The sequence below is a fragment of the Xiphias gladius genome, chromosome 11 (assembly GCF_016859285.1).
Source record: "Xiphias gladius isolate SHS-SW01 ecotype Sanya breed wild chromosome 11, ASM1685928v1, whole genome shotgun sequence".
Taxonomy (NCBI): Eukaryota; Metazoa; Chordata; class Actinopteri; order Istiophoriformes; family Xiphiidae; genus Xiphias; species Xiphias gladius.
In genome coordinates, this window is record NC_053410.1 from 10,904,166 (window position 1) to 10,918,553 (window position 14,388).

General features: G+C 44.1%; 1 protein-coding gene across 2 annotated transcripts in view; it reads right to left on the bottom strand.

The window, feature by feature from the left end:
- Positions 1 to 13,468, bottom strand: part of LOC120796769 (C-terminal-binding protein 2-like) — a 33,518-nt gene extending 20,050 nt beyond the window's left edge. Inside the window, exon 1 of one of the 2 annotated variants that reach the window (XM_040139825.1) lies at positions 12,646 to 13,468. In XM_040139825.1, coding sequence (XP_039995759.1) covers positions 12,646 to 13,468 — 823 coding nt within the window. Of the gene's footprint in view, positions 1 to 11,118 lie in introns of both variants that reach the window. The other variant, XM_040139824.1, reaches the window with a different exon arrangement.
- Between the last annotated feature and the right edge of the window lie 920 nt (positions 13,469 to 14,388).

Genomic DNA, 14,388 nt, shown 5'->3' on the forward strand with positions numbered 1-14,388 from the left:
ACCTTGTTTGTCCTCCCTCTGCATGCCCTCCTCAAAACTTATCACCACCCGACCGCCCAGCCAAGAGGGGTGGGGGAAGGATGAGATAGAGGGGATGAGAGGAAACACAGGGCGAAACTGCATGTAAAAATGTAAGACAGAGAAATTGGAAAACATACGCAGGCATAGAGATACTGACAAAACAAAGTGGGAGAGAGAAGATGGGTGTCCATCCATCACCATCTCTTTTTTTAAATGTTGTCTTTTGTGCTTCACTAGCAAGGCCTGAAAACAACTGGGGTCCTGAGACCAAAGCAGCTGTCAGTGCAAATGAATGCTGGACAGTGCACTCCAGCTTTTCTTGGCACGCACACGCACAGGCGAGTGTGTGCTCGTCGGGAACGTGCAGTAGAAGTTGTGTTTACTGGTGCGGGAGGATGCAACGCTGATCACACTTAGTTTACAGTAAACAAGGCATTTTTGCCATGGTGACTGCTCTGCCTCTGCTAATTGAAAGTGAAAAGAAAAATGAGAATAAGGTGCTAAATTAGCTGCTGATTATGATCATAAGCCAGAGCCCCATTACAATTAAAATGTTTGTTTTGTGATCCAAATCATATTTTTACTCAATCTACACTCCGATATTACTGATTGTTTAATATTATGAGCATCAAAATATGCACTGATAAATCCATAGATTTTAAAAAACAAAAATCAAAAATAGTGAGCCCCAAGTACATCTTTATATCCCCAGTTCATGCGTGAATACACACGGGAACAACCATTACCACGCTCACACAGAGCGTGCCCATTCTTCTGTGACCTTTGACCCTCCAAAATGACAACCCATCTAATCTCAAACTCCTCTTGCTGCAGTGCAGAGCTCTGTTGTTTCAAACCAAGGAAACACTGACACACTCACATGGGTCCTTGCCCCCATGCAACCCACCCACACACCCACACCCACACACCCACAAAAACACACCCACACACACACACACACACACACAAGCACACATACTGTTTTGATGACACACTTCATTGCAAAAACATAAGAGGCTCATTAGCCTTAAAGCCAAATCCAACCCTTCCCACCCCCACACACACACCCCAGCTTTTTATTATTACCCTTCATGAGTCCATGTACACACACACACACATATGCACAAGACAAGTGAAACATGCTCCTTGCCTGGGAAATGCTGTCTCCACATTCTTCAAATCAGGAGCTGCACATGGCACATGAAATGTAGTGGAGAGGGACACAAAAAAAGAAAAAGTGGGTGCTGGGGTATTCTCACACAGTATGCCCTGGGGTTATCCTCTCGTCTCCTCTCTACCTCCTCCTCCAGCCTCCCTCCCTCCCTCTCTCTGGCTTCCTTTCGCTGTCTTCACTTGCTCTCCCACTGCTTGTTCCCAAATCCGTCCTCCTTCGTCACCTCACCCCCAGAAGCTCCATTTCTCTTTCTCAGATGGACGGTACTCTTGAGGGGGGGGAAAAAAAAAAAAAAAATATGGAAGGTGGCACAGGAGGGCAGCAGCTGAGGGGGGAGGACGGGGGAGCGAGAACTACGATCGTCACCCGCCCATGCGGTTAAAGCGGTGCCCTCAACTCCTTTAATCTCCAAAGGACGGGAGGAAAAAAAAAAAAAATTTGGATCTCTATTCGTCTTCAGCCAGCAATCAACACTTCTCTGCGCTCTCCTCTTTCTGCCTCTTCAGCCAGATCACTCGTGTCTTTTCTCCTCAGCCTCCTCTTTCCTGCTCCGTCTCTTTCTCCTCTCCCTTCACGGCAGGTTTGGGCTATTCATTCAGACGTCAGGCTCACTCCGTCAGCCTTTTGTTGCAAGTCACAGAAAGACACAGAGAGAGAGGGAGAGAGAGAGAGAGTGAGAGAGAGAGAGAGAGGGAGAGAGAGAGCGGGTGGGGGGGAGGAAATGGAAAAGACGAAAAAAAGACAGAGAAAACAAGCCGGTGCCACAGCTATGCAGGAGAAAATAAAAGAGGGAGGTAAATAAAAGAGACGGGGGGGGGGGGGTATCCTTGAAGAGTGAGAGGTGCAGCGCTCCTGGCACACGTACCATTCCCTCTTCCATTCCCTCCGACCTTCCCCTTCCCTCAACATATTTTCCTTCGCTCTTTTTTTCCCCTCCCCTCCCTCCCCGTCTTTCTGTTTTATTATTTGTGATCTGGCCTTCACGGTCCTTTAAGAGTGCCAGCCCCCCCCCCTCCCTCTTCCTCAGAAACTCTGCTTCACAATCTCACTCTGCAATTTTTATCCCATTCACTCTTCTTAGATTGGTTTTGCCACTCAACATGCCATAAGGTGCTTCATTTCTACTACACTTCAATGCAAGAATGTCACTCATCGTTCCCATTAATACTTGTCATGCTCACACTAAGCGCTTAGACATACGTAAGAACACAGACACACAGGTGGTGAGACTGTTACACACAAAGCAAAAGAGGTGAGGTGAGCGCTCACATGTACGCGCAACCGCGCAGGAGTAATGACATGCGAAGACTGGCTAAATGTTTTAGAATATCACAGACATCTGTGAACGCTATTTTTTTTATAGAATATCCTCCAGTTGCAAAATTTTTTCCCATATGTGAAAATATCTACCAGTCTCCAGACACACACATGTGCTTTAGAGTGGTGCAGACACGTGAAGTTATGGCATCACTTAGGAAAATCCCTGCGGCAGTCTTCTTCATTCTGAGGTTCCAACCCGAGCACAGGAGTAACAGATTAGCATGTTTACTACTATACTAGTCAACACAACACCGAGCCAATTTGCCTCTGACAGATGCCTTAGAAGGATTCTGATAATGAAGGTTGAGAAGTTTTTGCTTCCAGGTCATCCTTCGTATAAACAACACTGCTTTTGCAGAGAAAATGTGGCATCCACCTGTAAGCTTAATTTTTTTAAAGCTAAAACGAATTAATCGACCGACAGATTTAATCTGCAAGTATTTTTCAATTAACTGTTTACTATGAAATTTCAAGCAAAAATGCCAAATCTCCTTCTGAATGAAGATTTGTTTCTTTTCCCTGCCTTGCATGACAGTAATCTGAAAATGTTTGGGTTTGGACTGTTGGTTGGGTAGAAAAAAGCAATCTAGAGACATCACCTTAGCCTTGAAAATGGCACGTTGGGACATTACCATGGACATTTTCACAGGTTTCAGATTTTATGGACCAGATGGTTCATCAATTAATCAATAAATCAGCTAATAAAGGCTTATTAAAGATATACTATATGTACAGATACTTTAAGTATAAAGATATTGCAGTGCATAAATGTTTTATAAGCTGAATTTTTAGATAGATTTGACCCGAGATTTTGTAATTCAAATTTGTTTTTTTGTTTTTTTTACATTACATCTACACATTCTACACATTCTCACCAACTGAAAAATCCATAATCTATGAACATACAAATCCTTATTCATTTCGGGGATATTTGTCAAAAATGTTAAATGTGTAAAAAATAAATACTGGCTGATATGCAGTTACCAGTTGTTCTTGATCTCTTTATTTTATTTATTTATTTATTTTTACATATTGGTATTGCTTCAAAAATCCAGTATACGTTGTGCATTAGATAATGTTAAACAAGGCATACGGCTCAGCAGTGCAGAGGGGAGGCGAGAGAATGAACCTGGTTCACCCAGACATTAGCACACTGATGTGGCTCTAATGTCTGCGTGCATTAGTAACAAGAAATTCTAAAGCACCTGAATCAAGACTGTTGGTGTTACAGAAATTACTATTGGGATAAATTTATATCTTTATTGGATTCCTTTTTCTGAACTCCCAAACATCAACATCAGTATCAGCCTCAAAAGTCCAGAATCAGTTGGGCTATAGTAGACATGAACGAACAAACAACTGAATGAATGAATGAAGTGTTGGTATGTTAAGCAGATTAATTGCTTAGTTGATCAACAGAAATGGATCGATGGCAATTTTGATAATCTAGTAGTTGCTCAGGTCATTTATGAAGCAGAAATGCCAAAAAAAAAAAAAAAAAAAATTACGGGTTCTAGCTTCTCAAATGTGAAGGTTTCCTGCTTTTTTCTGTTTTGTATAACTGAAAACGGAATAGTTTTGGGTTTTGGACCATTGGTCAGACACAATAAACAATCTGAAGATGTCCTGTTGGGTTCTGGGAGGTTGTGATCAACATTTCCACTATTTTCTGACATCTCATAGACTACATGATTAATTGACCAACTAATCGACAAATTAATCAACACTGAAAATGATTGCTTGCTGAAACCCTCAAATGAGTGATTGGATGACTTTATGGGCAAACACTAAAGGAAGTTTTGAACAAAAACAACGCACTCCATGTATTGTAATATGCTGCCGAATTCTGTGTAACGCACTGCATGTATTTACTGTGAGCTCAATAGGAGCGTATTGAGCTTAAAGAGCTCCATTGAGGAGGTTTGGTTACGACATGTAACCAGAGCCCACAAACCAGGCCTGGATTAAAAAAAGGCTCATTCATGAAAAGAGCGCGCTGGAGGGAGAAGGGCCTACTGTATAATTTGACCTCTAAAATTCACCGTCCCATCTGCCTCCTGTGATCTAAATGGGGTGCTGTTGCCAAATGACTGAAGCACAAACAAGATTCTGGGGAGGAGGGTGAGAGGGGAAGAGGGGCAGTGAAAAAAAGAAAAAAGAGGGAGAACGAGATATGGCACAGCTGCAGGTGGACAACAGATGTTGAGGGGGTTTTTTCCATTAAGGTAGGTGAACTCAGCAGATAAATTCTTTTTTCTCCCATTTGTACCCCGTCTGTGCATCACTCCGCCTCTCCAGCGCCCTCACTCTCCTCCTCCACCTTTTTCTTTCTCTGTGACTGGAGCCAACTGCCCTGGTTAGAGAGAGAAAAGATGTAAAGAGGATGTGAGTGTGTGCGAGAGAGGATGGGGGATGAACGGGGAGAGGCGTTGCTTATTACATCCCTCATGTGTGCTGCAGGCTTAGACAAACAGAGTGTGAACAAGCATCCATGAACATGACTGACAGCCCTACTGAGAAATGTATAATATTTTCCTTGGGTGCAAATGAAATTCATCTGCACCTCTCAACATATCTACCCCGCGCTTAAGTTAACGCAATGCCTGGCCACACACACACACACACACACGCCTAGACACACATACATTGTATACAGAGAACACGGTCAGCCCTGCTTCTTCTTCACTGTGGTTTAACACCCGTGAAGATTTCATTTTTTCAAAATGAATAATTCAGGGTGACTGCCTGGTTGGCACTGAGCGTAGAGGAGAGGAGAGGAGGGGAAGGACAAGGAGAGGAAAAGGAAAGGAAGAGTTAGAAGAAGGAGGGAAGAGTTAGAAGGCAGGTAGAAAGTAGCAGGACTTTTGAGTCAGTGGTTTTTAGCTTCTCATTTCATTGCTTTCCTTTTTATTCTTTTTTTTTCTCCTTTTGAGCAGCAAATGTTTGAGCGTGTGACCTCCTCTCTCCTTCCTTCGCCTCTGCTCCCGTAACCAGCAGTTAATCACTTCAAGCCTCTCTGAGAAGACGCAGCAAACTGGCGAAAAAAAAAGAGCTTTTTTTGCCTCCCCTGACATTCAAGGTCCATTTTCTTTTGATAGCACCTGCACTGTATAATACCTGTAGGCTGTATACACTACTACATCTGCAAACAAAGAGACATGTATTAAAATAGATACAGTGTCTCTGACAGGTGTTCTCATTTTTCAGAGGTAATATGGTGTAGATGTATGGGTGTTTTTTTTTTTTTACTTTTCTAACACTGTTTCTAAAAAAAAAGCAGGGAAGACAATTTAAAAGATAATTTATGAATTTGCAAGTATGCCATTATCTTCCATCTACCATGCATTTGTGTGATTAAGGAGCCATATAGCGCACTGCATGGATTGAAGGTGTCTTCCCCCTCCTTTCCTCCCCTCCTTCACTTGCTCCAATATGGCACTGCCTCTAAAGCAGTCAATCCTTTGCTATCTAATCTAAAGCTTCACTCTATGCAATTAACTTCACTTTTTGGTCTTTCTTTCTTAGTCTTCTCCTCCCTATTGCTGTCTCTGGTTGGGTTCAGTCACCTCCCACCTTTGCTTTCCTCGATTGCCTCATTTTCCTGCAGACAGGCTCTGTAACCCACAACCACTGTCATGAATGAACGCGCTGAGCTGGGTATGACGTTTGTTTGGAGACATATTTCTCCAATTACTTCTCATTTGCTTCTAACTTTTTCCCCAACTCACTCCGTTGAGTTCGGAGAGTGTCATGGGTGAATTATTTCCTACAAAGTTAAGAGAGCGACCAAGAGGAAAATAAGGAGACAATGGGAGACAAAGAGAAACTGGGATCAATTTAAACAAAGGGAAAAAAGCAAGAAAATGGGTGATGAAGAGAAAGCGAGTGCTGAAGATTTATATGAATGTAATCTTTGCAGAATGACAGAAAGACAGAGACCTGAAACTATATTTACTCCTGAGGGACAATGAAATCACTCCCTGATTATAAGAGGAACAACGTCACCACTGCCACCTACCAATGCCAGTTTGCACATGTATACATTCAACAACCATACAAACATACACACATGCATCATTATACATACAAACTGCTGCTGTGTGTGTGTGTGTGTGTGTGTGTGTGTGTGTGTGTGTGTGCGTGCTGGTTTCATCAGCTTTTGAGTAATGATGTCCTCAATGTTCCTCAGCATACAAAACACAGGAGTCTCCTGGATAATTAAATAATACTTTTTTTTTTTAAGGCATTCAGCTTTAATTATTTCAACTTCATTTTAGAGAAATCATATTTTTGCCACAAATAAGGTTTGGCAGATGGCTCTAAATACTGTGATACCGAGGAAACTCAGCTGGCAATGGTAAGGGAGCAGAAGCCAGTCAGACTCAGATCAGAACAATAGAAAACAAAAAATTGCTTCATCACTGCAATTGTGAACATAGTCCCACGCCATAGCTGCTGAATTCATCACAAATTGACCCAGAATTCGAAAATGGGTTGATTTAAACAGCTGAATGCGCTATCAGGTTCTTTATCTCAGTGACTGGATGTTTTTTCACAAAATACTCCTTTGGCAATGTGGTTAACGTCTCTCCTTTCATTTTCTTGTGTACAAAAACTTGTACCAATTACTTTTTAATCAAACAACCAGATATGTTCTAAGACAGTTGATACAAGTTTCATTTCTGTCCAGGCCTTGGAATTACTAAATTGTGCCAGTAACCGATTGTTGTCTATACCCAAAAAGAACAGTGCTTTCATATCCAGGAAGGCGAACAATTCAGAATTTCACAGACTGAACCAGCTGAGGCTTTAGATGTTCAGAGGCACTATTAAGATAATGCCTATGTATACCCCTTGTTGCTTTGAGACATCCCAATTTAACCCAGTGGTTCCAATACTCAAGGTCGTGTGAGACAAACAGACTGACCAGCAGCATAATAAAAGCAAACTTTGCCTGTCAGCCCAGATTAAGGCCAAATTTTGACCCTCACAAAGCCTAGATGCAACATTTGACAGCTAGCCTCATCTCCATGGAGAGTCCAAGGCTGACTGACAGCTATTACGCCCTGTTTCACCTCCCCCACCCTGCAGCCAGCAATCATAATCTATCAGTAGCAGTAGGACTGTGTCTCTTTCCCTCCCTCCCTCTCTTCCTTAATCCGTCACTCAGTGTAACGACTGCCTGTAGCTTTGACCTGAACCCTGTAAATACATAATCTGCCATCTCCAGAACTAATATGCCATAACCCTCCCCCATCATCATGCTAGGCCCAAGCAAGGAGGAAAATTGCGGCTAGTGTGTCACGCAGAGCAGAACTGACCTGAGCTGGCATCAGGTCGCATGGCCAGATTCCACAGATGGGAGCCAATACACTCCGCGGGGTGGTAGTAAAGAAGTGGAAGTCCCACAGTGTCATACACAGTGATTTTGCCGGAGTGGGGGATGGGGAGTGAGCCCTAGTTAGTCATGTAAAGGCGGGGTCCTGCTCAAGGGTATTCCACAAAGCATCGTATACTGGGGTGGGTGGGGGCATGCCATCTGTATTTACACAGGGGCTATTAGTTCAGAGAGAAATTCTTTGTGGTTGTGGGTGCAACTCACTGCTGTAACTAATGAATTATCTGAGGCTGTCAAATTGTCAGGAGGTATCATAAACTCATGACTAATTGGATTTTAAGGAACGCAAAATGTGTTACTGCTGCTATTACAATATCATTTGACTACCTGACCAAATATAAAAATGAAATTTTCATTGGAGAGGCTGAATCACATTTTGTTGGGTCTAAAATGGACAGAATGTCTCCCAAGCAAAGCCTCCACATTTACGCCACACAAAAAGAAGTGAATGAACATGATTTATAAATATTTTCTTCCTGATGCATTAGCTCAGTCAGCCATTTTGTAAAAGAAAAAAGTAACGAGCAATTTGGACTCTTTTCTGACAATGGACCGACCCTTTAACCAGAAGCAAATCTGCCTACGATTACCACCACCACCGACGTTGCCTAGCAACATACAATTTAGGAATATGCTTTCAGAGCAGCTTTGCGGCCATGTCCATTAACAGATGAAATTACCAAAGCAACAAATGTCAGCCACATGCAAATTAGGTCTACTCTGCTGACTGTGTGTACTAACAATGTGATGCATGTGTATGTGGCAGACTTGTAGAAATCCTCTCCAAAGCATGTGTCCGTCTGTACTAAGAACAGCAGCCTGTTTTGAAAGCCAAGCCACAGGGATTGTTTAATATCAGTTCTCTTGGGCCTAAAAAATCACAGAGATGCCAACAAAACTGCCTCAGTTAAATCATTTGTTCCCAGCCTGCCTTGGCTCCCATTAAAGTCAATTTCAACCCACTGGCTATGTACATTGGTTCACAGAGTCTCATAGGAAACCAGGAGGCTGGTCTGAACAGAATGAGAGTATCTGTGGATTAGTGCAGCAGTGGAAATGGAGGATCTGAAGGATTAAACCCCCCCTCATTACAACCTGCACAGAGAAAATGACACAATCACACATCGGCCATCAGCACTGTAATTCGATTTTATCTGTCCAGTGATGCTGCTAGTCAGCCTCTGGTGAGCAGGTGCTGATGGAGAAATCAGCTGTTATTGCCCAAAATGTCTGAAATTTACTTTAATCAAGTCACGGGTCTGAAAGATAGTGAAGATAATTTCATGTAGCACCTTTTATGCTGCTGATTTAAAGCTTTAATGTGACGTGTATCCAAATAAATAATTCAGTTGATTACACAATAAGGATGCATTAACTGAATACATTTAACTTTAATCTGTAATCAAAAGTTGAATTTGGGACACAAATCAAAATTCAGTAAATTCAGATGGAAAAAAAAAAAAAAAAAAAAAACAACCTTCAACGAAAAGTTTGGGAGTCACCAAAACTCTGCCTTTAACTCTTTTATACACCAGTTCCAATGTAAAGACTAATTCTGTCAGCAAATCTGTTCAAGAAGAACTAGACAAAGCTAATTGCTATTCCATGCAGGTCAGTGGTCCACCTTGACAGCAGCAGGACTGAAGGAAGGCTGTGTAGTCCAAGTAGCCTTCTCAGGCTACACTGATTCACCCTTATTATCATAATGCACTAAGACATCCGTGTTTACAAAATCAGGAGCTTGGAGGCTGTAGGGAGATGGTGCATGGCAGAGCAGAAAGGACTTCATCAGAAACAGCTGCAGTTATAATGATACCACAGCTGAGGAGCTGCCATCGCTATTATACAACTCAATGAATGCTGTATACTTGTCACAGATTATATGATTTTAACAAGTGGCTTGCGCTTGTGCTCCAATTACTAACAAAGGGCATTACATACAGCTGATGAGAGCTAAATGAAAGAAAAAAAACCCTTTGCAAGGAGACTGTGGCAAACACAATCACAAGTATTGTACAAAGATGCACACCATTGCAAACTAATGTACATGCACACCTGGGCATCCCATGTTCCAGGACAATTAACACTACTGTACACAATATCTGACTTTTCTGGTCGGAGAAGACTTAATGTGAACTGTTCACACATGAATGCAGTGACTGATAGAGTTTAAAATGAAGACTGTGCACAGTTGTTAAAATTTATAAAGGTATCAGAAAGGTTGCTGACAGCTGTTCCTCCCAAATCCTCTATATTGCGCCTCATCCGTGCCATTTTGTGTTGTATTTAATGGGGTGATATGTCATTCTGACAAATTACCTGCATGAGACTACTGAAATAATAAAGGACTTCACACAAAGTATAAGGAGTTCTGAAAAATCGGGCTATCACAAAGAGCACACAAGAAAGCAAAATGTAAGTATCATTTTAGGATCATGGCAGAAACGAAAAGTAGGACAGGGGATGGATTGTCAGTATGGCGAAAGATAGCCTTTTATGGTATTAATTCACAATCCTGACAACGGTTTTGGAAAAGGGATAGGCAGCAGCATTTAGATTTCACTCTGCTGGCCTAGATCAGAAGAAAAGACCCACCATTTATCTATTGTTGATGTAATGAGAACAAACACAAGTAAAAAAAACAAAACAAATGACAGCACTGACCAGAAAGATAAAACGATTCAACTAATGTTCTAGAAACATTCCGCTTGTGTTGGGACTTTCTTAAGTTCAAGCACCATGCATCACACACCAGTAACCACACTCAGCTAAACAGATCTCACATATACCATAGGTGAACAAACCAGAATAAAGAAAAAAAAAGAAACTCGATGACAGTAGGCTATTCACATACCAATGATTCATCACAATGAAGGCTAAAAACAGATTTGCAGTGCTTTTGGTTTTTTTTTATTTCAAAGAAGTGCCTGCAACCTTGTTGCTTTCAATATACTGAATTGCTCTTAGAAATATCAAACAAATTGTGGAAACATGATATGATTTGTGAAGCTATTCAAAATAATGAGAAGAATTGGAAATGCTGTCTTAAATAAACCATGCAAAAATGAAGTGCTCTAGCACAAATAGATTTTCTTATCTATTAAAAACATGTGAAACAGCCAAGAGAAAGCAAGACAAAATGTATCAAGAAATCAGACAAACAGCGGATGATGAGGATGGAAGGAGAAAAAAAAAAAGGATTTACTTGTATCTGGAGATGCCATAGTGGACACAATGACTGGTGGGCCTGTGCGTCGACTTAGCTTCTGGTTAGCAACCAGGGCACCTTGACCTTGAACGGGTACTCCCACAGGCATAAGGGCATTGTCTGATGCAGGTCCCACACTCTTACGCATCAGCTGAGGACTAGGGTGAGGGCTGTGCATTGGTGACAGCGGTAGTAAGTTCCTGTCCCTTTTCATGAGCTCCATGGGCACTGTGTAATTGGTAGAGTATGCCTTCGGTACCTGTTGTGGTGGCTGCGGTAAAGCTGGCATGGACACGGGCATCTGCTGTGGTAGACCTGGCATGGAGTGAATAGACCCTGGTATGGCAGGCATTGACCCAGTCATATGCTGTGGCATTATCTGCATACCCTGCATGGGCATCCCTGGCATTGTCACCCCAGAAGAGTAGGCTGACATGGGTCTCGACTGAACAGGCATAATGGCTCCAGTATATGGCCCCGGCGAGCGAGGTGGTTGGCCTGGGTATCCTCCAGAGGCTTCCAGGAGGTGCTGAGAGGGGGCACTGCTGGGCCGCCTACCCATTACTTCTACCAGTCTTGGGGAGATGGTCTGCATGGCCCCAGGGGCCGATGGGGGCATCAGTTGGGGGTCCACAGTCAAAGCCTGTGGAGGTTGCGGTGGATGGTGGTGATGCTGCTGATGGTAGATATCTGAACGATGGCTAAAACTATTAGAGCGGCCTCGCATGGGTGTCTGAGGTTGGGAGGGGGCTGGTGGAGCCTCAGCAGGCCGCTTGCAGTTGTGGACCAAGCGAGACAATACACGAGCCTGGCCCAGGTTGGGGGCGACGGTGCGGACATCGTTCTCCTCCATAACAGCCAGCATGCTAGTGGAGTCAAATCCCTGCTGGATAAGAGAGGAGATGTTGCTCTCTGAGAGGCCTTCATTTCGCAGCAGGGCAAGGAACTCAGGATCAACTGTTTTCTTGGGGTCCACAGGCAAAGGTGTCTGTGGGGCAGGGGGGGGTGGAGCAGGAACGTTAGCAGGAAGTGGAGTGGCTTGGGGAGGAGGGGCCGGAGCTGCAACAGTCTCCACAGCAGCAGGTGCGGCTGGGGCAACAGCTGCAGTCTGCACTGGAGCAGGTGGAGCAGGAAGTGGAGGCAACATAGAAAGGTTAGGGTCAGAGATGGGCAGGGTAGGTGGAGGTGGCATGGACTGTTGCTGTTGCAGGTGCTGCTGCAACTGCTCTTGCTGAAGTTGCTGTTGCTGTAACTGCTGTTGCTGAAGCTGTTGCTGTTGTAATTGTTGCTGCTGAAGTTGTTGCTGCTGTATCTGTTGTTGCTGAAGTTGCTGTTGCTGTAACTGATGCTGTTGTATGTGCTGCTGCTGAAGTTGTTGCTGTTGTAATTGTTGCTGCTGAAGTTGCTGCTGCTGTTGAATTTGTTGCTGTTGTAATTGCTGCTGCTGTTGAATTTGTTGCTGTTGTAATTGCTGCTGTTGTGGGAGGGTATAGGGTGACGCTGTTTCTTGCCTCATGATCATACCCTGACTGGCAGGATCTACTACTAGACAGGTAGCAGCCTGCTGCTGTGGATCTAATGGGCGCCCATTAGCATCAGTATAAACTGACTGACCAGTCAGAGGTGGAGGCTCACTGGCATACCGAGGAGACATGTGCTCCATACCATAGTGAGCAGGAGATGGGTCTCGGGAGGGTATGCGCTGTTGGCCATCTGGCATCATCTTGGCAGCAGTTACAGCACCAGGTTCCCTATAAGCCCGATTCAACTCATGAGCGGTGGGAGGAGGGGGAGGAGGAGGTAGAGGTGATGAAGGGGCTTGAGGTCCGGCTCTCCCTCCCTGACCTTGATCCCATGCAGCACGAGCCCCAGGTGCCATCCCAAAATGAGAGCCTGACCTACTGAGTGGATGAGGCGGCGGAGGCTGGTGTTCTGGCCGGTAAAAGCCCTCAGGTGGTCGCGGAGTCATGGCTGGGTCATGGGAGTAGTAATCCTGATGTGGAATGGATCCTCGGTGAGCCATGGGCGATCTTTCGTAGTGGTTTAGATCCGGCACAGAGCCCTTCCTCAGCCCCCGCGGGTCGTGTCGCTCTGCGTAAACCTGTCCGTAGAGAGAGTCTTGGTAGGAATACAGGTCACGTTTCAAATCCAGGTCAGGAGGACGCACCCCTGGTGGAGGCTCGTACCACCCTCCTCCCTCTCCGTATGACAGAGAGCTCCGCCGGCCCGCTACTCTTGCCTGCTGCTCGTAGACACTCTCAGCCCTGTCCCACTGACCCTCATTCCCCCCTAATGTGTCCCAGCTGTGGGAGCGGCCAAGACTCAACTGTTTGTTAGTGACCAGCATTGGCATAAAAGGAGACAGCGGTTAACGCGTTAATGGTGGAAAAAAACCCACACAAAACAGAAATTTTTTTTCCCTTGTAGCGGTGTTTATGTAGGTTCTCTTTCAAATCTTCATGTACTGTAGCATCACAAAATGGAACGAAAAGAGGTAGGAGGAGAACAAGCAGAAAAGAAGACGAAGAAGGGTCTCTCACTTCACCTGGTATCAGGTTGTAACATTGTAAGTCCGGGCTATCAGGTGACTCTCCCTTTGGCTGGCAGTCCTTAATAATTAATCTCTGGTCATGCTGGCTTGTTGTGCACGAAGAAAGCGGACACCACACACAAACACATCACACCAAACCACACAAACACAGCACACTGCAGAGGTATAACAGCTACTCCATGGAAGACACTGTAACAGGATGCTTGGTTGAGATGGCCACCAAACGTTCATAAAAAACAACAGAAAAAAAAAAAAAAAAAAAAAAAAACACAAAAAGAGGGGATAGGTTGGGTTATAAGGTTGGGATGGGCAGGGGCTTGTACTAATCCAATAGGGTTTATCTCTCTCTTCTCTTGGACATTTTACTCACTCTGCCGATTGCTCTGGGGGATTACTTCTAAATAAAGCCTGTTTAATTCCACTTCTCACTGTGACGTCATGTGAACCAGATACAAGCGTATCTGCTGATCGTGATGATGATGATGATGATGATGATGATGATGATGATGCCATTGATTAAGAGTCCCCCCTCAAACCCCTAACCTTCTCCTGCAGAGTCACCTACCTGAGGTTGTTGATGAAGTGCTGTCCTCAACAGGTCTCAGTTTTTAGTTTGCCAGATTCACAGCGCAGGGAGGGGAGGCCAGGCAAGGCGCACAGCTTCATTGAATACAAATGAAATACAGTTCTCTCAGCTAAGTCCCATGTGCTGTCAG